The 26,162-nt window shown below is 34.0% G+C and overlaps 2 protein-coding genes across 2 annotated transcripts; one reads left to right on the plus strand and one right to left on the minus strand.

Moving 5' to 3' along the window:
- Positions 1–385: 385 nt before the first annotated feature.
- Positions 386–17,289, minus strand: LOC124372093 (ubiquitin-conjugating enzyme E2 S-like). Its single transcript, XM_046830459.1, has 5 exons — positions 17,123–17,289; positions 9,533–9,680; positions 9,166–9,356; positions 4,396–4,524; positions 386–1,001 (listed from the first exon to the last, which is right to left on the minus strand). The coding sequence occupies exons 1-5, from the start codon at positions 17,129–17,131 to the stop codon at positions 864–866; spliced, it is 615 nt and encodes a 204-aa protein (XP_046686415.1). The 5' UTR covers positions 17,132–17,289; the 3' UTR covers positions 386–863.
- A 1,293-nt stretch (positions 17,290–18,582) lies between these two features.
- Positions 18,583–22,516, plus strand: LOC124372094. The gene is made up of 3 exons (XM_046830460.1): positions 18,583–19,158; positions 19,509–19,639; positions 21,733–22,516. The coding sequence occupies exons 1-3, from the start codon at positions 18,921–18,923 to the stop codon at positions 22,414–22,416; spliced, it is 1,053 nt and encodes a 350-aa protein (XP_046686416.1). The 5' UTR covers positions 18,583–18,920; the 3' UTR covers positions 22,417–22,516.
- The last annotated feature ends 3,646 nt before the right edge of the window (positions 22,517–26,162 follow it).

A 26,162-nucleotide genomic window follows, 5' to 3' on the forward strand; every position in this document is an offset into this window, starting at 1 on the left:
CTTTGAATCGTGACTGTGTGGATGGAATACCGTAAGTGTAAGTTTTAGTTAATATGCCTTAATTTGCATTTTTAAGATTAATTTTTTTAAAGAGGTTAAATGTAAGAAAGGACCATATGGTTCTAATTTTGCCTCAATAAAGAAGTGTTTCTTTCTTTCCTTCTATGCATTACAAATGTAGGATGACAATAAAATATTCTTGATTCCAGATTAGTCATGATATCAAATGTATGTTGTGAACGTCCCACCATGATGTAGAAATTGTGTAGACAGAATCTATCTTCCCACTTCGATTCTCTTCATCCTTACCTACTCTTTATGCAGGACTGTGAGAACGTTGTTGGAGACAAATTCTAATGGACCTAAAATTCTTTCAACACACAAGTTACCATGTCTGATTTTTCAGTGTCTTTTATTTTTTAGAATAAGTGTTGGGCAATCTTTGTGCTACAATTGACAAAATGTAATAAAATTGTTTCATTATCTTCAATAATTTACATAAAACAACATATACAATATAGAACAGTAAAAAATTGAACACAGTTTCATAACGCTTTAAAACTAAGAAAACCAGTAAGCAAGACTCTCTTAGAAAAAATAAATTAATGTAAAAGATTGTAGCAAAATTACAAAAACTCTATTACTTAAAAAACTGAATAGTTAAACCTATCCAATACTCTAATACAATCATACAAATAACATAAATAAGACACACGTCAAAGGTAAGTTTTCTTTCGATATGGAAAAATTAAACACTCACTCAATTTATACTCTGATATCATGCCATTCGTTCAATATGTACATTTATTTATATATTTATATTCAAAGAGACCACTTTGAGTTTAAAATCCTTAAAACACTTCTCACAATCTCTTCAATGTCCTCTTTTTGTCTTTTAATAACTTTTTCTTATCAGCAGCTACTTTCTTGTCCCCTGCGTGCTTCTTAGCCATTGGTCCCTCGGCTGTAGTTTCGAGACCTGGCTTCGGTAATTTTGGAGCCTGGAACATAATTACACATGTGACAATCTCAATTCAGCCGATAATATACTGAGGTCTATTCAGAAAGTAGATTACATATCGCTATGTAGCTGCTAGTGAAATGTTACTTCTTGTTGTTTTTAGAATAACCGTTTAAAATATGAGACGCAATTGAAAATTCCGCGAGTTGTGAAGTACGGCTGGTAGTATGGTTTTTATTGGCTAAGCACAATAAACTAGTTGAGATTTATTGCCAACTTTGTGAAATTTATGGGAATGATGTGATAACTGAAGGTGGAGTGCGTCAGTGGTGCATTAGGTTTAAAAATGGCCGAACTAATGTGCATGATGGACAAACGAAGTGGATGGCCAAGCATTGTGACAGATTGGATAAATTGTCTCTAAAGTCGATGAGAAGATTAAAAAAGACCACCAATTCATAATAGAACTCTCATTTAGTTTTCCTCCAATTTCAAGAAGTTTGTTACACAAAATTGTTAAGCAAAAGTTAGGTAACCATAAATTTTGTGCAAAATGGGTACCAAAATCAACACATGGTAAATCGAACTTGAGAAGTCCTGGATGCTTCTAAGTGGGAGGTGTTTCCAAATCCGCCTTACAGTTCGGAGCTTGCATCCAGTGACTGCCACCTGATTTTCTGTAATGAAGACCTAACTTGCGATGCAGTGCTTTGAGGACGACGTAGAACTATGGGAGGGTGTGACTACCTGCTTGAAGTCTCATGCAGCAGAATTTTATAACGGTGGAATTTAAAAACTAATTTACCGCTATAAGTGGCTAAATTTGTATGATGGCTATGTTGAAAAATAGTAGGCCATTTAAGTGTCACTTTCAAATAAGTAAATAAAACTAATTTTTCTTGTACTTGGATTTTTGTTTATCAAAATGTAATTTTCTATCTGGATAGACCTCGTATTTAGGAGTTACTTTAGGGTATAAAATGGAAAGTTCAATTTTAATAAATTGAAGAACATTAATATTAAGTACTAGAAGATATATTTTTTTTTTTTGTGACATCTGTCCCTAATACGGTATTTTCTCTTCTATTTTCCATTGATCAACAGTATTTTAGAATATAGTCATTAGGGTGGGGATGGGGGATATATAAAACCACTGAAAATTCAATTTTGGATCTATAAAGAATGCTGAGAGAAATCTCTTAAAATACACTGCATTCATGTATTTGTATTTTACAAATTTTGCCTTTTGCTTTTTTTATTTTTGAAAATATTAAAAATGTTCTCATCAAGATTTCTACCAAAAGATTAAGTAATTTGCACTTTCATGTTTTTCCTGCTAATTTTTAAATGTAAATAAACTAGTAATATTTACTTGTCATTATATTGTTTGTAAGGAACACAAGGATGAACTTTTGTATAAATTTATGGTATATAAAATTCATTTGGCTACTAAGTTTATTATACTTTCACTCAATTTTCCAATTAGTTTATTGTTAATATGGCACTCCTTCCTTCACTGGCTTCACTTAAGAAAAATTCCAAATAAAATTAACCTCGTAACAGATCCCTCATAATGTTTGTAAATTTTATCTAAGACCAACTAAACATTCCTTAACTAATAGCTTATTATTCACAAGCCTAAAACCATTTGTCTCGTTTTATCTGTTCTATAGTTATATATATACAGGGTGTCAATTAAGTCTGGAACCTATTTTTTTAATTTTTGAACCATAATAGAAAGAAATATCAAAGTTCACACGTGCTTACTGGTGATAGTATCGCACACATCTGCCAAATTACCGACCAGATAATCCCTTTGGGGGACGGTCCACAAGAAGTTGGACAAAATTCTTTAAATAGCAGCATAGGTCAAGTTTGGTATCAAATTAAAGGTCTTACTTAGCAGAGTACAATGCCGCAAACCGGACTTCAAAAGGTGGATTCATTCAGTAGCTATAGCTATTTGAATTTTAAAACAATTGAACAATGTAAATTATTAATTATTACAAGTAAACACCAATTTTTAAGTACCTGTGATCAAAGTAAGTGTTCAAAATGTTCCCCTACCATCATCTGGCAATGTCCTAGGCGGTTGAAAAACCCATCCACTGCATTTTAAAGGTAGTCACGAGGAATATCTTGAGCTTCTTGGACTATGAGATTTCTTAGGTGCGCCAAATCTCGAGGCTTAGTACGATGAACTTTATCTTTGAGGTATCCCCAAAGAAAAAAATCCAGCGGAGATAAATCAGGGGAACGAGCAGGCCACTCTACTGCACCATGTCTTCCCATCCATCTGTGAAGGAATATTGTATCCAAGTATTCTCTAACAAGGAGAGCAAAGTGTGGTGGCGCGCCATCTTGTTGGAAATAAATTCTTTGAAATTGTCGACCAAGAGCAGCCTGTAGTGCAGGAATTATCTCATTTTGGAGCATTGATAGATACGAGTCACCATTTAAATTACCATTGATAAATAATGGACCCATAATTTGATTTCCTATAATACCTGCCTAAACGTTAAGTTTCTGTGGATGCTGTGTATGACTCAATCTGCCACTTTCACATTCTAACAGTAGTTGTGTTATTGGTAATAATTATTGATTCCTGGCTTCGATTACTACATTGTTAGATGATGGGAGGGGAACATTTTGAACACTTACTTTGATCACAGGTACTTAAAAATTGGTGTTTACTTGTAATACTTAATAATTTACATTGTTCAATTGTTTTAAAATTCAAATAGCTATAGCTACTGAATGAATCCACCTTTTGAAGTCCGGTTTGCGGCATTTGGCCTTTTGCTAAGTAAGGCCTTTAATTTGATACCAAACTTGACCTATGCTGCTATTTAAGAATTTTGTCTGACTCCTCGTGGACCGTCCCCCAAAGGGATTATCTGGTCGGTAATTGGGCAGATATGTGCGTTACTATCACCAGTAATCACGTGTGAACTTTGGTATTTTTTTATCTTGTGGTTTAAAAATTAAAAAAGTGGTTCCAGACTTAATTGACACCCTGTATATATATACACAAATATAGGCCATTTTCAAACAGAAAAAGTTATGTGGAATCCGTGGAATAAAGATGAGGAGGTCTAAATCAGCATAAAAAAATATAGTTTTTCATGGGCTACATGACAAAAGCACACAAACATTCGATTTAGCATAAGTTACATTACATTACTAGACATTACACAGACTAGATTCTATGTATTAGCATTTTGCTAATATCATAAAGACAGACACTAGACATTTTTGATAACAGACACTGTATATGCTCCAAGTAATCTTATAAACATTATAAAAGAGATTTTACAATTCATTCTAAATTTACCCATAATTTATTAAAATTTTCCCATTGCAGCTTACTGTTATAAAATAATATAAATACTAAATACAAAGTATTATGTTATCATAAATTGATCATCTCTTACCGATGCATGGATTTCCGTCATCATTCTTGCCCGCTGCGAGTAGTCATCGTAGTGTTCTAGCAGCAATTTGCCTGCTTCCTCATTCAAGGCTGACTCTGCGTTTGGCACGATCAGGAGGCACTTTATAGTCTTGACAGAACAAAATATTTTACAATTTAATTAATTAATGCTATTTTGCTGATGTCTGAATTAAGACCCATTGAGAAAAATGCTAACTGCTGTTATCATACAACATTCGAGCAATCACAATGGTTTTATTGACGTTGGGTGATTTTTAAGGCTTAATAGGATTTCAAACATTTGCCATCATTTGATGATATAAAAATACAGCACTATATTTCGAGTATTGGAATCTATCTTCTTCCTCAGGTGTCATAAAAATCCTTAGTCCATAAGATAAGGTTAAACATACACAACAACAAATTAAAGACAAATTTAAAATATGTGTTATGCATGCTTGGCATTTTCTGAGTGTTTCGTAAGAAATTAAAGAGAAAAAGCTTAGCAAATAGTCCAAATAAAGTACATCATGATTTAAGAGTCTTGGAACAGTTAGAAATAATTATGTATATGGAAATAAAATAAGTGTAGCTATTAAATAACCACACATTTCCAATTTTTTTTAAATTCAATAGTAAGTAAAGTACTGTTAGAAAATATGTGCTTTTTTATTAAACTTTTTTAACCCTAGAACTGGCGGTCATTTCATCCTGTAGTGTCGGGCTGTTTTGGAGCTTCGCGCAAGGTTTTTTTAAAAAAATTATTAAAAATATAAAATAAAAGCAATATAAATAAGAGTATATATTTTTGTGTTCTGAATTAAACGTAGAATTGCACTATATTGTAAAATTAACCATCAAAAATTTTCTAATAAACACTTTTTTTAATCAAATATAAAATTTAAGAAAAATATTTCTTAAATTTGGGGGGGACCATACCTAGCAAATGAAGTTATAGTGAGAAATATTTATAAGTGAGATAGCCATTCTGTGTCAAATTTTATCGAGTTTCAGAAAAACATAAACATTATACACATTTATGAAAGCATCATAAAGCTATAGAACAAAAAGCAGCGATGCGTATAAATTCTGAAAATCGGGTGTACACGTAAGACTTTGGTTAAAACAAGTTTTTCAAATACATTTATCTATGAATACATGTTATTTTGCATATTTTATTACTTAGAATAAAATAGAGTATACAGTAGTAATGAAATAATTACCATAAATTATTTTTTGAAAAGTAAAAAAAGTTAAATTTTGTCATTATTCAAAAATTTTGCGAAAAATTTTCATTCAGCAAAATATAAAATAGTTTCTAAAGCTTGTACTATATCAAAATTTATAAATTTATGGTTTATAAGTAATAGGAAATATTATGTAGTTAGAAAACTATAAATATAACTAAAGATATTAAAAAAATAGAGAATAACCCAAACAGTTATTATATATAACCAAAGAAATTACAGGAAATATATATTTTATTGTGAAAACTATCTATTTACCAAAAATAAATAGTTACTTCAGAGCTAAAAGAGTGCTATAAATAACGTTTAGTAAGTGAAAACAATAACAAACTATGTGAAATGAATTTTAGCCAAGTCATTTTGCCATAGCCTACACAAAGCCGGTAATTTCTCAAACATATTTCAGTAAATAGAAATTGATTTATTCTAAAATATATATGTTTACACTACTACGACATCAAACAACACACTACACATTAAATACGACACTAAAACACGCGTAAAACTATTAAAACTTACAAATATCCACAGCTATGCACGAAAGTGATACAGAACGGCAGCGGCAATATGGCGGTCACAACAAACGGCGTCGCGTTTTCTTTTACGTTCAAAATAACAAGCTTGCTACGTCATAACCATAATACAAAGAGGAATAAAACTCATCTGTTCCTTAGCATTTTTCTTCCCGAACCCAATGGTGCATGAATTATATCGATACGTTACCGGAGTATATTATAAAAAGTAATTATAGGAGGGAATGTTTTATCGACAAAATTTTGACGGTTAACACCACAAAAGCGGCATTAACCGACATAATTATGTCGATTAACAGTTCTAGGGTTAAGTCCTGTGAAGGGAACTTATTTTGAGTGGATGTGTAAGGTGGATATGTTGAGTGGATATGCCATGACTTTTTCAGAAAAAGTTTTAAAAAGTAAGGTTTATGTTTGATCCATAAAAACGTTTTTTATGTTCTATGGTATTTTTTTTCAAGAGCAGTTTAAAAACAAGCATAAGTCATGTATATGTTTGATAGAAAATATAAGAGAAATGGGATAACATCAACCAGCAGGTGATACAGAGTATGATGAGTGATTTAAACAAAACAAAAGTGTATAATATTGTTCTTTTTCTCATTTGATCAATTTTAAAATTTTTAGGACGACAAAGATTGTTGTAATTTTTCTGGTTCATACTTTTGATGTGATTGTTTTATTCTGAAGAGTGTACTGAAGAAAACATAAGTGAAAATGGGGAAAATACATAGATTTTATAAATACATTGTAAGAATTGTATAAAAAGATATACATACATTTTGTCATCCTATTATTCACAGTAAAGTTGTCTACAACGTAGCATTATTTTAATCATGTATAATAAAAAAACCCATTTTACTTTCCCTTTTGTTTTAATTTTTTGTTTCTTTATAGTTTAGTATAAGAACAAAATACAATTTTTAAATGGGAAACATTTTTCAGTTTCTTGCTTTAATTTCTGTAAGAGTAAAAAAATTGACTAGTTGGAAAATAGGATAAAACAATTACACAACACAATCACTTGTATTATGACGTAACTGGAGTGACATGATGCAAAGCTTTTATGCGATGTGAAAAAGATGTTACATGACTTACACTACAACATTCCCGTATGAATATTTGTGGAAAGGTCATAAGATATACGTTAGAACAGAAAATCAGGATTTTGCAATGTATTGTGACTCATACACATTAAACTTCAGATATAGGACTATACATACGCTACAGATAACCCGTCTTGGCTTTTTTAGCAAGACAAGTGCAGACAACACATAACCCACTCATCCTAAAAGTGTTAGGATGTTTATTAGTTAAAATTATTTTTCTGTAAAAAATACTTTGTAATTTTTCATAAATGTGTAAACATGCTTTAATTTGTTTTGTAATTTTATATCAATCATAATATTGACAGTTTGAAAAATATTGCGTGCCTACTTTATTTTTGCCCTCAGTGTATATAAAATAAAATAGGTTTTATCTCTGAACTTTCTAAAGGCTAAATTTTACAATATAATAACAAGTTGTAAGGCACCAATTAGTTGTCTATTTGTTTTCCAGTTCCTCATTAAAGCTGTCATTAAACACTTTTCATAACATCTAATTTGGTATTGAATCAATTGCTCTTATTTCAGTCTTTTAATAAACAGGTTTTACTTACATACACTTTTGAAGTCACAAAGGAAATAGTCAAAAACAATGAGACAAACCAATGTGCAGGTGAGTAATGTTATTATTACAAGAGATGACGCAGTCACAACATCTTCTAACGTAATCCATGTGAAATTTTGTGTAAAGGTAATTAATTACTTTACCTTGGAACCAAAGTTTTTTATAGCTAGTCGTTTGTTTTTTTATAAACTGAAAGGAGAGAAAAAAACTGTTTTGTAAAGAGAAAAACATTCTTAGGTTATGCTTTTGGTTTACTTTTAAAGTTTGCCCATCTTAATAAAAAAAAGCATGACTCAAATGACATATGTTACCTCACACTGCAATGTAACTTTGGCACTATGGAGAGTGCATTCGAGCTATTTTTTCAGGCTTGAGCTTGGCAAATGTTAACGATTTTTTGTAAGGGCACCACAAAGATGAAAATGATCATCACTAATTGCAAGAATCTTGTATTATCCATTAAATCAATCATCTGTTTAGAAAACTTGCTTTGACTATAGTTGTCACAATGTACACTGATGTCAATATATCATCCTGTATTTATTTCATTTTCATGTGTTTATAGTATTTAATGTTACTTCTTATCCACTAACCTATATTTTGTCAAAATTCATAGTCTATAACCCCAGAACTGTGTAAATAACTAAAATTATGGTACTGTATCTTGTCAAACAGTTCTAAATATTGTAGATGTCCACTACATGTTTAAGAACAATCTTTCTATCATTGGGGTGGTTAAAAAAGGTTAAAAAATGCTTAACATGAGGTTTTTAACACTTAGATAACAAAATAACACAGAATAAGAACACAACAAAATAAATAAGGGCATATGACACACGTCAAAGATTGTGATGGTAGGCCTACCACACACACATGGAAACAACCAGGTCGACAGCAGACAGGTAGAAGTGTGCAGCATTTCAAATGTCAAGACTCAAACTATGTTTGTATTTTTTTTTTAATGTTTATTTGTACTGCATTTTTAACAATGTTGTTGGACAGTATATCTTATCATCGTCCAGGAATGCCCCAGGAAGAGGAGTGTCGTAGCCTAGCAGATGCAAACTTAGACCTGACTCCTGTCCGCCTGGTTGTGATCACATGTATGTGGTAGGCTACTGTCACAAGCTTTGTATGTTGTTGTCCTTACTTATTTTGATGTGTATGTATTCTGTGAAATTTTGAATTTTTAAATGTTGACTACCCCATGTGGAACACTTTTAACAACCTGATTATAGAACGATTGTTTTAAAACATGTAGTGGACATCTACAATATTTTGGAACTCTTTGACAAGTTGTAGTCGTTGAAGGCTTCTCACCAGCAATATGTGTTTGATTCCGAGGTCTGGCTTCCAATCTTTCTTGAGGGTGTTCACGCAGATCTCTCCATTCTTTGCGACATTCGGATGGAATATTTTAGTTAAAAAAAATGCTTTCGGTGGTCCTTGAGGGAAGTCTTTCCCAAGAACCAGTTTCACTTTGAAGACGCCACCAGCATATGGTGTACCAGCTGAAATGTGGTTGAAAACATGGTTAATAATTACATATTCATGGACAACATTCTTCCACTTTAAATAGGTAAAAATACTTTTGTTTATTTTGTGCTTCTTGTATATAAGATATTTTTACAATATCAATTAGAAATGGAAATTAATAATGGTTTTACAAAACGCACACTATACCTACCTGGACCTTCAATAAAAGCTTGGATATCAGTAATATCTTGTTCATTTAAATTGACCTTGATCCCTTCTGGAGGTGTTTTTATTAAATCTTGTATTTCTTTCCCCACCTGACGAATGCATTGGGGAGACAGATTCTCTACGTTTGACATCTGAAACATTCAATTGTAATATTAACTGCAGCATAAGAAATTTAGCTAAAAGTTTATCAATTTAGCATTTTATTTTCCATGCACACCAAACTAATCTATCCCATGAAATCTCTAATGCCGAACTGGGATTAAGTAACTATTCCATATACAGACAAGACAGGACGGCGCTCACAAGTTTTAAAAATTCTGGTGGTGGTGTGCTGATTGCAGTCAAGAAATGCTATACCTCATGGCTCATTCCCATTGATGAACCAGCAGTTGAAACCATATTTGTTGCTCTGAGGTGTGCACATTCTTCAAATATGCTTATAAATACTGTTTATATACCACAAGATGTTGCCCACCAGACTTATATAGAATTTTGTGACATTTTTCACACCGTCATCTCGAACAATATGAATATTTCTTCTGTGTTTATTGCTGGAGATTTTAATTTGCCAAGGATCGACTGGACCGCACAACCTCCGAACACTTACTCGCCTTCCGCTCTCAAGATATTGGAGCTTACTTCTTTTCTCGACCTTGGGCAGATGAATACTATTCCTAATTACATAGGAAATTTCCTTGATCTAATTTTCACTAACATCCCTTGTCTTGTATCGCACACCGCAGAGAGTTTGGTAGCTGAAGATATAGCCCATCCTGCCCTGACAGCTGTGATTGATCTTCCTGAAATGTCTCGTCGCTCTTGCACTGCTACTTTCATCCCCAACTTCAGAAAGTGCAACATTGCTAATATTTCTTTGGCCATTGCTAATATCGATGTGCGTTTGGCGGAGGGCCCTGACTTAGCCTTCAGTCGTTTTTGCGAGGAACTTAGAGAAATTATTTTGGACAACACCTGCATGAAAAAGGTTGGATTGTCCAAGTTTCCCATTTGGTTTTCTAAAGAACTGATAAATTTAATCATCTTAAAAAAGAAACTGCACAGGATCTACAAGACTTCATTGTCATTTGAGGACTACTGGAGGTTCTCTCATACCAGGGCCCAGTGCAAGTTGCTGGCCAAGGATTGTTTTAACAGATACGTTGGGCATATTGAGTATTCTATACCCTCCAATATAAAATCTTTTTGGAGTTATGTGAAGCAAATGCAGAAATCGCAGTCTATCCCAACTCGTCTGACTTTTAATCACACAGTTACTGATGACCCTCATGTCATGTGCAATCTTTTTGCTGGCTTCTTCGCCTCAACTTTCAATCCCAGGGATGACACAACTTTAGACTTTCATTTTGCTAGCAACTTCAATGTAAATCGCTTCCATGTAAGTGAGGAAAGAGTACGGAAGGAGCTGGAGTCACTTGATGTCAACAAAGGTAATGGTCCTGATCTCATCCCACCTATAGTTCTCAAGAAATGTAGCGTTCAGCTTTCAAAGCCTCTCACCAATTTACTTAACAGACTATTTATGGACGGCATCTTTCCCACAGCACTCAAGTCCAGTTATGTTGTGCCGATTCCTAAAACACCAAATGCTACTGATGTCACCAGCTTCAGGCCAGTCGTCATCCAGCCTGCTTTGGCTAAGGTTGTGGAAGGTTTAGTGCTGGAATTGATATCTAATGACATAAAGAGTATCATTGTCCCCCAACAACATGGGTTTTGCAAGGGTCGTTCCACCCAGACCAACCTTGTCATCTACACAGACTATATTCTTTCTGCGTTTAATCGAAGACATCAAGTGGACAGCATTTATTTAGACCTTTCCAAGGCATTTGACAAGATTAGTCACTCACTTCTGATTTCCAAGCTCGAAGGATATGGTTTCTGCGGACTCTCTCTAGAATGGTTCAAGAGCTATTTAAGTGGACGCTCGCTGAGGGTCAAACTTGGAAACCATTTGTCTGAAGAATTTCCTCCCACCTCAGGTGTCCCACAGGGGTCCAAGCTTGGCCCTATTCTTTTCAACTTGTTTGTCAACGACATCATCAGCCACCTATCATCGGAATATCTCCTCTTCGCAGATGACCTCAAGATATTCAAAGAAATCTACTCTCGTGATGACTGTCTCAATCTTCAACGTGATCTGAACCTAATTGCTGAGTGGTGCGATGATAATAAGATGGTCATTAACTCAACCAAATGTCTTACAATCACCTTCTGTCGTCTGAAGAATCCTGTTGCTTTCAATTACACTGTATCCGGCGACATCAAGCGAGTGACCTCGATAAACGACCTTGGAGTAAGTTTGACTACAAATTTGTCACCCGATGCACACATTGATGCGGTATCTTTGAAGGCAAACAAAATGCTAGGATTCATTTTTCGAATGTCTAGAGGGACGTTCGGTGACGAGACACTACTGCTCTTGTATAAGGCTTTAGTTCGGCCTAATCTGGAATATTGTACTCTTGTTTGGTCCCCTCATTACGCATCTCATATTCACAAACTACAGAGTATTCAAAACAAATTTTGCAGACTTCAAGGAGTCCGGAGAGGTGCAGCCTATCGGGAGGTCTCTGTCCCCGCACTTGAGCAGGAATTTCTTCTGCCTACGCTGGAGTGCAGAAGGAGAATGTTTGATATTATTTTCCTGCACAAGCTTATCAACGGGGCGATCGATTCACCAGAGCTTCTGAGTAGGATATCCCTCTTGGTGCCTGCTGGAACCAGATCCAGGAATATGTTTTCAACCTGCCACCACTCAAAACAATTACAGCTATCACGGTCCTATTGCTCGACTTCATAGGCGTGGAAACAGCATTCCTTCCGATGGTGATATGTTTTACGACAGCATCGCACACCTTAAAAAGAGACTGCAACAGTAATGAGTGATAGAGTTTTTTCCCCTTAATATCAGTTGGAGATGATGTTTGTGATTTTTCACTATTGTAACATTATTTCACAAATCTTAATACTTATTTATTATTCCACTGCATAATCACTACTTTCTGTAATTTAATTAGTTGTTATTTATTTTGTTGATGTTATATTTAAGTTGCATGAAAATGTTGTGAAATTATTGTATATTGGCGGATGCCGTTGAAATAATAATAAATAAATAAATAAATATGTTACTTTTATAAAAATTGTGGACCTAAGGCTGTTATGTGCAGTCTACATGGTTGTAATTGTTTTTTAATTCCATTTAAAAAACGAATTCCTTTAGACCATAGGAATATAACAGAAGTTTTAATTTTCAAACTAAATTTTAAAGCAATATATCATTTACACCACAACTTGTAATTAGAATTAATTTATTTACTTTTACATTTTAAAATTTAATATCAGTTATTGGGTCAGAAAATTACATTATTTGCTTAATGTTTTGGTAATTTAATCTCTTTTTTTTTCTTAAATGTAATTAAAAACGAGTACTTTGTTATAGGCTATAGTCTATTTCAATACTAACCTGTATTAGTCCAGATGGAGTGACAAGTGAGGACAGAACATATAATTGTATCCATAAGGCTAGACTAAGCTATTATGGGTGGAAGAAATTTAAGTTGATATAAAAATTGTATAGAATTAACTGTCAGTTCTCTAGATCAATGAAATAATTGAGATATAACCTAAAATTCTAACATTTCAATTTTTTTCCCCAATATACGGTTTTTCAGCCCTCAAAAATACTTTTTGGATATACAGTAAAACCTTCAACAGAGCATATGGTAACTTCTGTACCGGCATGCTATTTTGGGCGATTTGCAGGAATTTTTCAAACTAGTATAAAATGTATATATTTAATGCAAAGATAAACTTTATATATATATAAAAGGACCTATATTTCTATATATATATATTTATTTATTTATTTATTGTTGCCAAAGTATGTAGATTGTAAAAAAACATACAGCACTCATTAAAAATGTCCTTGCAAATGATAAACACATCAACCCATGTTGGTGATTAGGATAAACTATAAAATGATTAGCTTCAATCGGCCTGTAGCGGTAAGATTAAAGTGGACTGAGAAGCATCAGTGAAGGTAACAGCCGGAGTTGCCAATAAAAATTTCTATGTTATTTATGTATTCGGTACTTTCTGATCAAACAGAGGCCACCTATTCAAAGCAAGCTGCGGTTGATGTGCTTAGGCAATTTTGGTTTACTAACCTAACCTAGCCGTTAGTATTTATTGTGTAACTGCCCACCCAAAGTTGCTAAATCCCGTTTATTATCGTTGGCTTCCACTTAATCAGAAAGTACCATGTATTCGACTTGTCCTCCTGAACAAAATAACTATAGATGTTGGCTTGTTTACATAAAACCAAGAATAGGCTATACACTACACCTACTTCTAACTGCGAATTGAGACCTTGAGAACATTAGGCAAACAGGAAAGCATAAACAAGCCAGATAATAATATCTATTTCTAGCAATTTAGGAGGGCAAAGTACGAAAACCGGACCTGGTTTTTATATCGCTTATTACAATCAACAATACTTATATACAATATAGGCCTATATCAAACAAAGGAACTATCAATCGATATCAAGGTATCTGTAATACTACATTAAAGTAAATGTTTAAAACTAATAGAAATAGTTTAAACAATTATGTAATGACATAAATAAAAAAGGAACCATAAGTAGCCTAGCCTATTAATCAAACAATAAAATTAAGACAGGTGACAAGAAAAATGTAGTTTAAATAATAAAGAAAATATAACAAAACAGACATTTTGAAACCGAGAAAGACAAAGTAAATATTCTTAAGCAATCTTTTTTTTATTTAAAAGAAGTTAGCCTAGTTAGTTTTACTATTTTTAACCCTTTTAGCCCCGGCGTCCGACATATCGGACAGAGGTGGTCTAGCTAAAATGCCCAACGTCCGATATACCGGACGTCTCAAGAATTTAATGTAGCTGGCTAATAATATGTCCAAATGCCATCAGTTTCGGTATAGTAGTCGGTGAAGAAACGGGCTACATGCAAAAACAATAAACCTTCCAATTGGCATCGTATTTCGTCGTCATTGAGCGTAGTTTATTTGTCAATGTAAGTTGTCAGACGACTTCAGTTGCATTGTTGTTGTATGCTAACTTATAACCTCAATTAGTTTGCGTGATTGAAAGCGGTTGTTTTTCGTGTGATTTATTGTATTATTAGTAAAAAAACATGAGTAAACGTCGTAGAGAAAAGTTACCAGTGAGTGAAAACACTTTGATAAACACTGGTACTTTAGGATTATACCGACCACACCCATACATGAATCGTTATTTGACATTTTGCTTCTACTGATTACTAGATTAGCGTAGAACAATATTTCGTCAATATAAAACAGGAATTGTCTTATCGCAAACCCCTCCCCATCCTCAGACAGAGGTCAAAGTCGAGCGGTCTAGTAGATAAGTGATTGCAGAGTCCCGCCGCGCGGCCTGCCGTAATCGGGATTCTCAAGAAAGATAAGATAACAGCGACAAAAATACCGATCACAATACCTGGAAATGCTTGTTGATTAATGGAATGTTACTTCTGTTACTCAACTACATCGTTTTTATAACGTTCTAAGTTCACTGAAAAAGGTTTAAGCGTTGGGGGCATATAACGGAATCTGACCCCATTCCCAAAGTACCATAAAATGTATATATTGTAAATATTATTTCTTTTACTTTTTTGAAAAATTAAACAAGTTTTAGTCTTACAAACCATTACAATCAGTTTGTGTTATTTTACAATTGTTATTATTTCAAAAGTGCAAAAACAAGTAAACATATCTGTATACTTCTACTGACGTGTATGTGGAAATATATGAAGAAGTGCTTATGCAGCAATACAATTAATTGGATATATCTCCTGCATTTATCAAGGAAAGTTCTTAAAATTTTGTGTGTGTGTAGTAAGAAATATGTGTACAACAAAATTGCTTCATTTTTCAGGGGCTACAATTTTTTTTCTACCGTTTATGCATGTCCAAAACTATAAAAAATAAAAAAAAATAAAAAAAATGTATGTATAAATACGCTAAAAAAACAAATCATTCTGTAAAAGTACTTTTTAACTATTACATCTAAGAGTACACTTATTTGTGAACAATTTAAAACAAAAACCTAAAAATTATCTTCAAAAATAAGAAAACTAGATGAATTTTCCCTCAATTCTGCACTACGGTCCCTTATCGCCATGGGCTTTCTGGCAAGTCCATGGAAAAATAGCTGGGGTTAAAAGGGTTAAGAATAGTCTAAACGTGTCAGACACCTTCTGACAAGAATAAAACTGTACATCTCCATTGCACTTGCAGCCAGCCAGTACACAAATACCATACACATGATTTTACTTTGTTTGATTTAATATGAAACACTAATTCTATACGAATTCCATAATAGGCTTTGGAGATAGTTATTCTATAATACAAAAACAGCTGGCAATTACTAATTATGAATACTATATATAGGACAAATGTTTTTATATCTGATTGTTTAGGCCTAGATACTTCTAATGGGAGACTTTAATAAGCGTCCTACAGTCATTATCCAATTGCTATTATCGAACAATTCTATATATTACCCAACTTCGATGTATGTAAAAATCTTACCCAATAAGAGTTATAATAAATTACCCTAACAAGAAGAATCTCGTACATTAACAATTTTAAATACACAAAATCTTACAATGAAATTACGAAACAAACCCAACTATTGCCTAGACTTAAATAACAATGAAATCTTACAATATTTATAAGTTGTCCAGCTTGATATTAATAATTAACCGTTTTTGTGTGAAACGGGGGAAAGAATTCTTCCCATGTGTTACCAGGAGCCATACCCACATGTTGAAGGTACTTAAACAAATCTCGTCACTTGTGAGAAATATCTTGCATATTTTCTTCATATTCATCACAATTTTCAAACTCTCAGAATATTAGTTGTATACTTCTTGTTGCTTATTGTTTACATTAAAATTACTATAACTAATAAGTTACAATTGTATAGTTAAATAAATTGTAATATCGAATTATCCTTCGCATAAACAAAACCGAACCATTCAAGACTAGCAATCGAATAACCAGTGTGTAGGCCGCTTATTAAAGTCTACCCTTTCTAATTGAAAGTTGATTCGATTGTAAAGATGGCAGCTGAACGATTTTAAAAAAGCTGAACTGAGCTGAAATAGCCTTCATTTAAGATAGCTTCAAAACTATGACCAAGAATTTGCAATATTAGCATACATAAAATAAAATATCACTGAAAATAGATAAATTTTAAGCTAGTTACAAATAGGCCTAGTACAAAACTGGTGCCATGTCCAGGGACTAAAGCCCAGCACCTTTAACCTAATAAGATAAACATACGCAATTTAGGTTAAAAAATATAAATTTAAATTATTATTAAATGCAACTTCTATTTGTAATTACAAATTTAAAACCTCTATAACCAAGGAATACTTAATGAAGTAATTCTCACACGTAGGTAAGCCAAGTAACTTTATTTTTTCATCCTATTTACGTAGATAAAAATAAATCTTTCTTATTAATATAAAACAATCGCAAAATCCACTTACCGAGCTCATTGTAGAAATAATATAAAATTTTAAGACCAGATGGAAATTATACAGTAATTACGATGAAAACGAAAAATTGGTAAGAAGAGAAAGAAAGTCAACAGCAAAATTCCCACTCGGTTTGTATTCTTGTTCTTCAGCTTGCCAGAGTTGCCAGTTACCAGTAATCCAGCCAACCAAATAAGAATGTACAACATTTTGAAATTGTCAGCCAATGGCAATGCTGCTTTTTATGTTATTGAACCAATACCAAATATCAAACAAACAAAGCATACACCACTGATTTAAAACAATGTAAAATTATTCTGTACTATAAAATGTTACAATAATAGAATAATTTGAAAAATTTCAAAAATTAAACACTTAAAATTAAATATATATAGTATATTGAAGGCGGAAAAAAACAAATATTATCACTTTTTTTGTATTTGAATGTCTATTCTGCTGAGTTTTCCTTTCTTCTTTAGTCTCATAATATATATATAGACCAAAAGTTATTATTAGCGATAACCTATTTTTACGCATCAGCTTAAGCTTATAGATGTGAAGTTTTTTTAGTCTGTCACCGAATTTGACAGTTAGCCCAACTGAATGTCACTTTCTTCGCATCTACGAAAGCTTAAACTGCTTAGAATAAACATAGTGTGGAATCTTAAGCAAGCGTGGAAAAAGTAAATGTAAGTATCTACTGGTAAAATACACTTCAATATGTTGAAGTATCGATTTCAAAAGCAACCGCAAAACCTTATACGTTAAAAAACTAAAAGAAACATCAACTATTCTTCAGATGGAGATGATGTCGTTACCAGAATGGTGTTAGAGAGTGATGGATTAAATGCAAGCACTCTTTGCTGGAGGACTTAACTCATGAAGAAAAACATGAAGAGTTATGACCTGAAGATTACATGAGTGATAACTTTGTGATAATTAAATACAAGAGACGCAAGTACTCTGATAAAATATTAAGCTAACTAAAAATAAATAGCTAACTGTACAATGTATGACAAAGATGCAGAAGTTTTGGTACTGGCCTAAGATACAAAACTGTCTTGCCGACGACTGCAAGGCTAATAGATTTATGAGTCAAGCTGTAAGAATAAGTGTACCATGACCGTCTTCAAGATAATCAACCCAACTATCAACTTCCAAGAGGGATAGAAATGTTGGTTTCAGAAGTCTGGGTTTGTGTTTTATTATAAACTAAAGAAACTTGACATTTTGGATAGATTATGTAAAAATAAAATAGTGGCTTTTGGAGTTTTCCTTGTGTAAACCAGCCAATTTTTGAACCAAATGGCAACAAACTATGTCAAATTGCAGTGGGTGGTGGTAAAACTGGTGGAAAGCTGGAAGATTATAAAAGAATAGGAAAAATTAATGAAGGTGCATATAATAATTTTAAAAGGCAAGTATAAGAAAACTGTGGTTTGTTGTTATAAAAGATAGAGAAAGGAATATTAAGCCCCGTTTACACTGCCCGAGCATTCGTCGCAAACAGGAGTGACGAACGATCATTCGTTCGAGGCTCAGGCAGTGTAAACAGTTTCGGCGAGCCGAGCAAGGTCGAATCGAATGCTCGTTCGTGCTCGAGCCTGATCCGCCCGATGTCGGTTTTCCGGCGAATCGTCAAAGGGATGCTCGTTCGCCGCTCGCTCAGTGTAAACACCTCGGGTTTCTTCGAACAGCGTTCACCGAATTCTGTTCTTGCCTACTGGCTGTCGAGTTCACACGTCTCCCATTTCGAGTGTGGAATTCCTTCTTTAGTTTATTCTGTGTAGTAATTTTTCGTGAAAGCAGCATGGAGTGGGAGAATGAAAAGTGCCTCCTTTTAGTTTCTCTTTATGAGGGGCACCCAGAGCTGTGGCAGCCGAACCACAAGCTGTACTTCAACAAAATTAAAAAAAATGACGCTTGGGAAGCTATAGCGACGCAGTTGGAGACGACATACGACACCGTCAAAAGCAAAATAACCTCCTTGTTGGCTTCCTTCAGGAGGGAGAAGAACAAGGAAGAAACTTCAAAAGGGACTGGAAAAGGTAAGTCAGCCTTCTTCTAGCAAATTTATAGCTTTTTTCCGGTGAAATTCATAATTTTTTCAACCAAATTCATAAATCTTTCAACCAATTTCATACACTTTGAATACACCAATTGACAATATTATTTTCAAGAAATCATAAATAATAATAAAAATAGAAGGTGATCATCTCTTAATATATAAAAAGTTAAGTATCTTTATTATCGTTATTATAATATAGACAATAAAAGGTGGAATGGAAATAAGATGTTGTGATTTGCAGCCAGACGGTGCATTGTTCTCTGAATAGTAACTTACACCTATGTTTTCGGTTCAACGAATTGATAATTAAATGTACCTATTTTTTATCAGGTGCAGACGAGATCTACAGGAGCAAATGGTTTGCTTACGAAGCTTTTGGGTTTTTGAAGGATAAGAACAAGTTCAAGGAAACCATCAACTCATGTACTTCACAAAACGCTTCAAAGGAGAATGATTCACAGGTAAGCTCACGAATTACACTTTTTTACCTGCATGGCTTATTAGAGATTCATTTTTATGTACTTAGCTTGAAATGCCTCCTAATAGATTCAGGTATAATATGCCTCCTAGGTAGTACAATAAATAGTTAATGAATCAGAATCAGAAAATTTATTGTAGTAAACATTTTCACAAATGCGACACAACGTCATGCTTAGGCTTAATGATTATTTGACTAATTACTAAGTCTATCTACCTGACTTATCAAACTAACAAACTCTTCAATATTGTAACAGCAGAAATCCAACAACAAACATTTAATTTTCATTTTAAAAGGTCTTAAGCTAAGTTGTTGGATATGGTTTGGTAACAAATTATACAGTTTTTTGCCTATTTCTAAAAAGTTTGATTTAGTGGAATGATAGTTGTACTGATCTAATCTAAGCATATTACAGTTTCTTGTGAAATAACCATGTACAGAACTATTAGTTGGCACAGAATTTAAATGAGTTTTTACATACAACAAACATTCCAATATAAAAATAGAATAAACAGTTAAAATCTTAAGCTGTCTAAAATATGGTTTACAGTGAGTTCTATTCCCCACCTGACATATAACTCTCACAGCACTTTTTTGTAATACAAGTACCCTTTTTACATTCCCATCATTACCCCATACTAAAATTCCATAGGTTAAATGGCTATGTATGTGGGCATAATAAACAGCTATTAACATTTCTCTATTAACAATTGATCTTAACCTACACAACATAAAAATTCCTCTTGCCATCTTTTTACATAACATTTCAATATGAACATTCCATTTAATATTAGACTGTACATAAACACCAAGAAATTTAATATTATATATGTCAACATCATTTCTTAAACTAAACATAAGATTTTGGGTTTTACTCTGGTTCAAACATAAAGAATTTTGCTGCACACCAAGCCAGATAGAAATAACCAGAACATTCTCTTAACACTCTTCAAAGGAACGCTGCCCTTTGATTCCAAAGATCCATAAATAACCCTATTTCTTGTACTTGACTTCAAGACTTTACTATAACTATCCTTAGGGCTATCTTCAGTGTTGATAACTTGAGGTTTAGGCGCAATCAGAATGCTATCATGCGTAATCGTTTTGCCATGATACGGCTCCATTTGTCATGAAGTATGTTGCAAAGGCCTCGCGGATATCTTTAGCAGTAGAATTTGATCTCCTGGGTACTTTTTTTCAAACCAAGAAGGGATGCCGGAGCCACCTCATTTCTCCAGGTACCAGGTGTAACCTCTCCATTTTCCTCGGTATCCAAAGCACCCACTGGGCAATATAGACGTGACGAACTTGCACTTCTACGTAGAAAATTGTGGAGGTAAACGCAGGCCATTACAACCCACTTGGCGTTCTCAGTTTCCAAAAGCAAAGGTTTCCTTAGCACACGAAACACAGAAGCTAAAATGCCAAAAGCATTCTCTACCACCCTTCTGGCCCGGCTCAATCGGTAATTGTAAATTCTTTCTGGGGACCCTTGTGGATGATAACCAGAGTACGGTTTCATCAAACTGTCACTCAATGCAAAAGCATCGTCCCCCAAAATGACGTACGGGCTGGGGATACTCGAATTCGGCAGTAGAGATGGTGGGGGAAGTTTCAAGTTGCCCTTTTCAATATTGTCGTACAACTGAGAATTTTTGAAAACTCCACCATCTGAAATCCTGCCTTGACATCCAACGTCCACAAACATGAAGTTATAATCAGCGTCGACAAGCGCAAATAATACAAAACTGAAAAAAGGACTTGTAGTTGAAGTATTCGCTCCCGCTTTTGGGCGGACATTGTATTGCTACATGCTTTCCGTCGATGGCTCCAACAGCATGGGGGAAGTCCCACTTCTCTTCAAATTTCTTGGATTCGCATAGCCACTGTTCTTCATTTTCGGGCATCTGAAATGAACAATATTTCTTATTACGTACACCCATAGCGTCAAAATTAAATTATATACCTACACACTATTAAATAACTACAATTAAATTTTTATAGCGGAACCAATAGTTTGTAATAAAAACCTCAAGTATTTTAGTTAATTTGCTAATTCATTTCTTCATTTTTAAGGTTGAGCTCATTCAGGAAGAGGACGACAATACAAGTGAATCTGCTTCCCAAATTACTCAAACCCTCCCTCATCAGCAATCTCAAGAGATACGATCGGCTTCCAGTCAAACGGCACTGGGTTTTGCAAAGCCTACTCCAATGAAGCGCAAAAGAACGCCAGCCTCTCCACGGTCTCAAGTTGACGAGGTGGTCGGCATACTGCATAATGCTGTGAGGCGTGATGCTTGTGATGTGTATGGTGAGCATGTTGCGATGAAATTAAAATCTTACTCCAAGAGGACACAAGCGTTTGTCCAGCACCACGTCAACAACATTCTTTTCGAAGCCGACATGGGCCGCTATGACGAACTTCCTCATCAAAATCACCGGTTTATCTCATCAGTTTCGCCGAATTATTCAGCCTCTCCGTCCCCTGCTACTACGTTTTCGTCAGCGAATTCTGGCCCACCTTCTCCGGCTATTTTACTACATCCACAACAGACTACACCAGAGTACAGTGGGGACTCTACTTCACCTCTGTCCTCTCTTCCTACATACCACCATCTAGAACCTCAACCCCCCACCACAGACCATTCACATCAATCAAGCAGTGATGATGCAGATCCGCTCGCCTCCGTATTTGCCTCGGATCCTGGAACTGGGGTACCCTCAGAAGCAGGAACATTCTTTTCCTCGTTCTGTTAAAATATTCACACGTTTGCACTTTATTCAATAGTTCCGTTCAACGTTTTTCATGTACTTATTCCAAATATATATATTTCCAAAAATAAAATTATATTATACATTTTTGTTCTTACCTTGACATACTCCTGTAGTGCTTCTACGATGGCCCGACAGACTTCAGGAACAAGTAAAGAAATTGTAGGCTTTGAAACCCTGAAGAGATACATGAGGCTACCGTACGAGTCACCACTTGCTAAAAATCGAAGAGTTATCGCCAACCGGACTGATGCAGGAACGCACTCTCGGAAGTTGGTGTCGGTTTTGGCAATTTTCCCTTCTATCCTTCCCAATATGATGGCGAAATCGTCTAACGACATTCGGCTGAAGTTTTCGAAGAGCCCTCCGTGGTCTTCTTTCAAATCTCTCAGCAAAATAGTGTGGTTCCTCTTTTTCAAAAATGAAGACTCCCACACGCGTCGCCTTTTCCTTCCTCGCGTTTCCTCCTGTAACAGGATGAGGACGGCCGCAGCGGAAACCGCAAGTTTTGACAGTCCGGGTGCCATCATCAATATTCACTGCAAACGCTCACGAGAAACTGATCGACACAAATGCTCGAGCAGTGTAAACAGAGGGCTCGTTTGCGTTCGTGCTCGTTGAAAACCGGCGAGCTACGATCACGAATGCTCGATGCTCGATGCTCGGGGATGTTTGGGCAGTGTAAATGGGGCTTTAAGATTAAAGATTAGAAAATTCAATTAATAACAAATAGAGAAGCTGATAAAATAATCTATCACCCTAATGTACTGTATGTTTTAAAACATTGGATGGATGTAAACATAATGATATGATTTATGCACAAGACGCAAAGAATCCTGGGGGAAATGCCCTGCTTTTGGAGATACTATAGGACATGTAGCAAAAAGGCATTTTAGTAAAGTCTGTAGATCTGGAAAAAAAACTTCTGTTTCTGAAAACCCCTATGCTTTCAAAGTTTTCACCATATCATAAACCACTTACTTATGCAGCTTCATCTTCTTAACTCTCCAAATATACAATAACAATTGTAGTAAATGGAGTACAAACTTGGTGGTTACTAATAGCTCTGAGACTTTTATTAATAAAAAGACTTATTGAGTAAACAACAGTTAATGTTGCTATGACATCTACTTCGTATCAACAAACAGTTGCAGGATATTACACAGTTAACCTAGCTAATCAGCGCCATAATTATACGAGGGCACCAATATTTTCAAAAAAACATTCTAGTGGTGAAGTGTCTTTTGCATATGACAGGCCTATCTTTGAAAGTCTACAGCCTTTCTTTGGCCAAAGTACCACCGATACATTTATTTGCAAATTTAACTCCAGATTGTAACCCGATTGCAATTAAATCACGTCGTTATTTTGAGGAAGATTTGAAATTAATATAAAAAGAAACTGGGTGGCTCCTGTCTGACGGACTTATTGAACCGCGTTCTTTACCTTGCCGATTATGTATTGCCTACTCAGAAACCCGTTATACTATGCTAGATGCACACCAACTGCCACTGGTAAAGGATATTGTAAATCGGGCTTCTACGTATAGTATATTCAGCTCAATTGATCTCTAGAGTGCCTATCACCATTTGAAAATTTAAGAAGATAGACGTTCTATACAGCCTTTGCGGCATGAGAGCAGCTCTACTAGTTTCGGAGTTAAAATGATGTCTATAGTTTTCAAAGGACTATAGACTCAAATCCAAAAAGATTTAAAGTGTATAGTAACATATCCTGATGATGTGACGATTGGGGTAAATGATAACGCATATCACATTGCAAATTTAAAGATATGAACATTGAATATGGACAAATGTTCCTCTTTAAAATAAGCATTAGTTCAAATCCATAAAATGTTCAGTTCTACATCGTTTAATGATTTTTCTTTAAATCAAAGAGTCGTATTATCTGCATATTGAATTAAATTTCTACATGTTAATGATAAATTGAAATTATTTACATACAATAGAAATAAAATGGTACTAAGAATCGATCATCGAAGACTAAATTCAAATTTAATTAGAAGTGATAACTTTTGTATCAATTTTCACTTGTTGTACTCTACTGGATATGTATGATTCTAGCCTCTTCTGTTGCACTCCACGTATACCATTGCTTGGAAGAATGATCTAAAGGATCTGACGATTTACACAATCAAGTGCATTCAATAGTTATAGGAAGATCCCAATTTTATTTGTTGTTTTTCCAAACCTTTAACTATTAATTCCATTGAGAGTAATACAGCATCAAAGGTTTCTTTAATCCAAATTCTAGTTCTGAAAAGATTATATATTTTCCTAGAGGTTCCCAACGATTGATTATAAAATCATTTTTCAAAATATTTTATAAATTGCAGTTAAATAGAGGTAGAACTATTTTTTTGTAGTTTCCATGAGACCTTCCTTTTCGTATATTGGGATAATTCTAGAATATTTTAGGAATCCAGGGAAAACTCCTGTTTTAAAGGAAATATGTATTAATATAGTTACAGAAAGGATTCGCTTCGCTACTTTATCCAGCCACATTAAATTCCATTAATATATGTTAATCTTTTTAATGTAAGTTTTGTACAGTTAAAGAGAATTCTGATGATGTCACTGGTATTAGTAACACAATTGAAACTGATTTTGTATTTGTCATATTCGTATTATAATTAATTGGACGCTGTTTTTTTTATATTAACAAAATACTTATTTAAAGCATTTGCTACAGGTAAAATGTCATTAATTTCAGTTTCATAAACTATGTTGAATACACGAACAAATGTTCTTATTATTTATTACATGCTAAGCTGTTTTGAGAGATTGTTACAAAAGCCATTTTTTTAATTTACTTCGTATGCTTACCCTGCTCTAATTACTTTACGGTATATCCGTTTGGACGATTGTAACGTTTTTAGATTTTGTTCATTAGACAGTTTTACTTATTTGTGGTACATTTTCAATTTTTCTTTGAGTTTAGAATGCCTTTAGGAATCCGTTTACTTTTTTATAATATCTCTAGCGGTAGAACGTTGATAGGGATTGCATTTATTAACGTGTTATAAGAAACGAAATCTAAAACTAGTGTACGTTTAGTCGACGTTCCCAAACATCCAAGTAATCCTCAATCTTGTTGTTAAAGGCGATGATTTAATGTTAGGATATCGTTTTATTGTAATGCTCGTCTATTTATTAATTTTTCATGATCAAATTTTGTAAACCAATTTTCAATGAAAATTGATTGTGCATCATGGTCAGAAAAAAGCTGTGTTTTTAATGATTGAAATAGTCATTTTCAATATTTGACATGACATTATCAATAGTAGTTGATGGTGCAGCAGTGAAACATGTGGATGAAGTTATGGACCATTTTAAATTAAAAGTTTCTGATACGTCTCTGAAACGCTTAACTTCTGGTTTCTGTACGTATAAGACATTTATATTATATAGTCTCCAATAATAATGAATTTATATTTTTTGTGTATAAATTTATCAATTAATATTATAATTTTGTGGAAAATACGCCAAGTTGCCCTGAGGAGGAACTACGAGTACAAAGGCCTGAGACAAGTATTAGCATTTTCGTTCAGACACTTTTGTTCCAGCTAGCTAAAAATGTTTGTCGTTACAGAAAGGTAATGCGTATGGCTTAGATTCTAATATGGTTTTCGTAAAAGCAGGAACTCCTCCTCATTTAAATATAGTACTTTGGTAGTAGCTAATGAGATTACAGTTTTTGAATTTAAAGTA

Source organism: Homalodisca vitripennis, unplaced genomic scaffold (assembly GCF_021130785.1).
Source record: "Homalodisca vitripennis isolate AUS2020 unplaced genomic scaffold, UT_GWSS_2.1 ScUCBcl_2508;HRSCAF=7355, whole genome shotgun sequence".
In the NCBI taxonomy this organism is placed as follows: Eukaryota; Metazoa; Arthropoda; class Insecta; order Hemiptera; family Cicadellidae; genus Homalodisca; species Homalodisca vitripennis.

Excerpts from the sequence above, each read along its gene's own strand:
- LOC124372093 (XM_046830459.1), bottom strand. Across the intron at positions 4,525-9,165 it reads GAATCAAACACATATTGCTG|ACTATAAAGTGCCTCCTGAT; the intron begins GTGAGAAGCCTT and ends TGTTCTGTCAAG. Across the intron at positions 1,002-4,395 it reads TGACGGAAATCCATGCATCG|GCTCCAAAATTACCGAAGCC; the intron begins GTAAGAGATGAT and ends ATTATGTTCCAG.
- LOC124372094 (XM_046830460.1), top strand. The coding sequence starts at position 18,921 with ATGGAGTGGGAGAATGAAAAGTGCCTCCTTTTAGTTTCTCTTTATGAG. Across the intron at positions 19,159-19,508 it reads TTCAAAAGGGACTGGAAAAG|GTGCAGACGAGATCTACAGG; the intron begins GTAAGTCAGCCT and ends ATTTTTTATCAG. Across the intron at positions 19,640-21,732 it reads CAAAGGAGAATGATTCACAG|GTTGAGCTCATTCAGGAAGA; the intron begins GTAAGCTCACGA and ends TTCATTTTTAAG.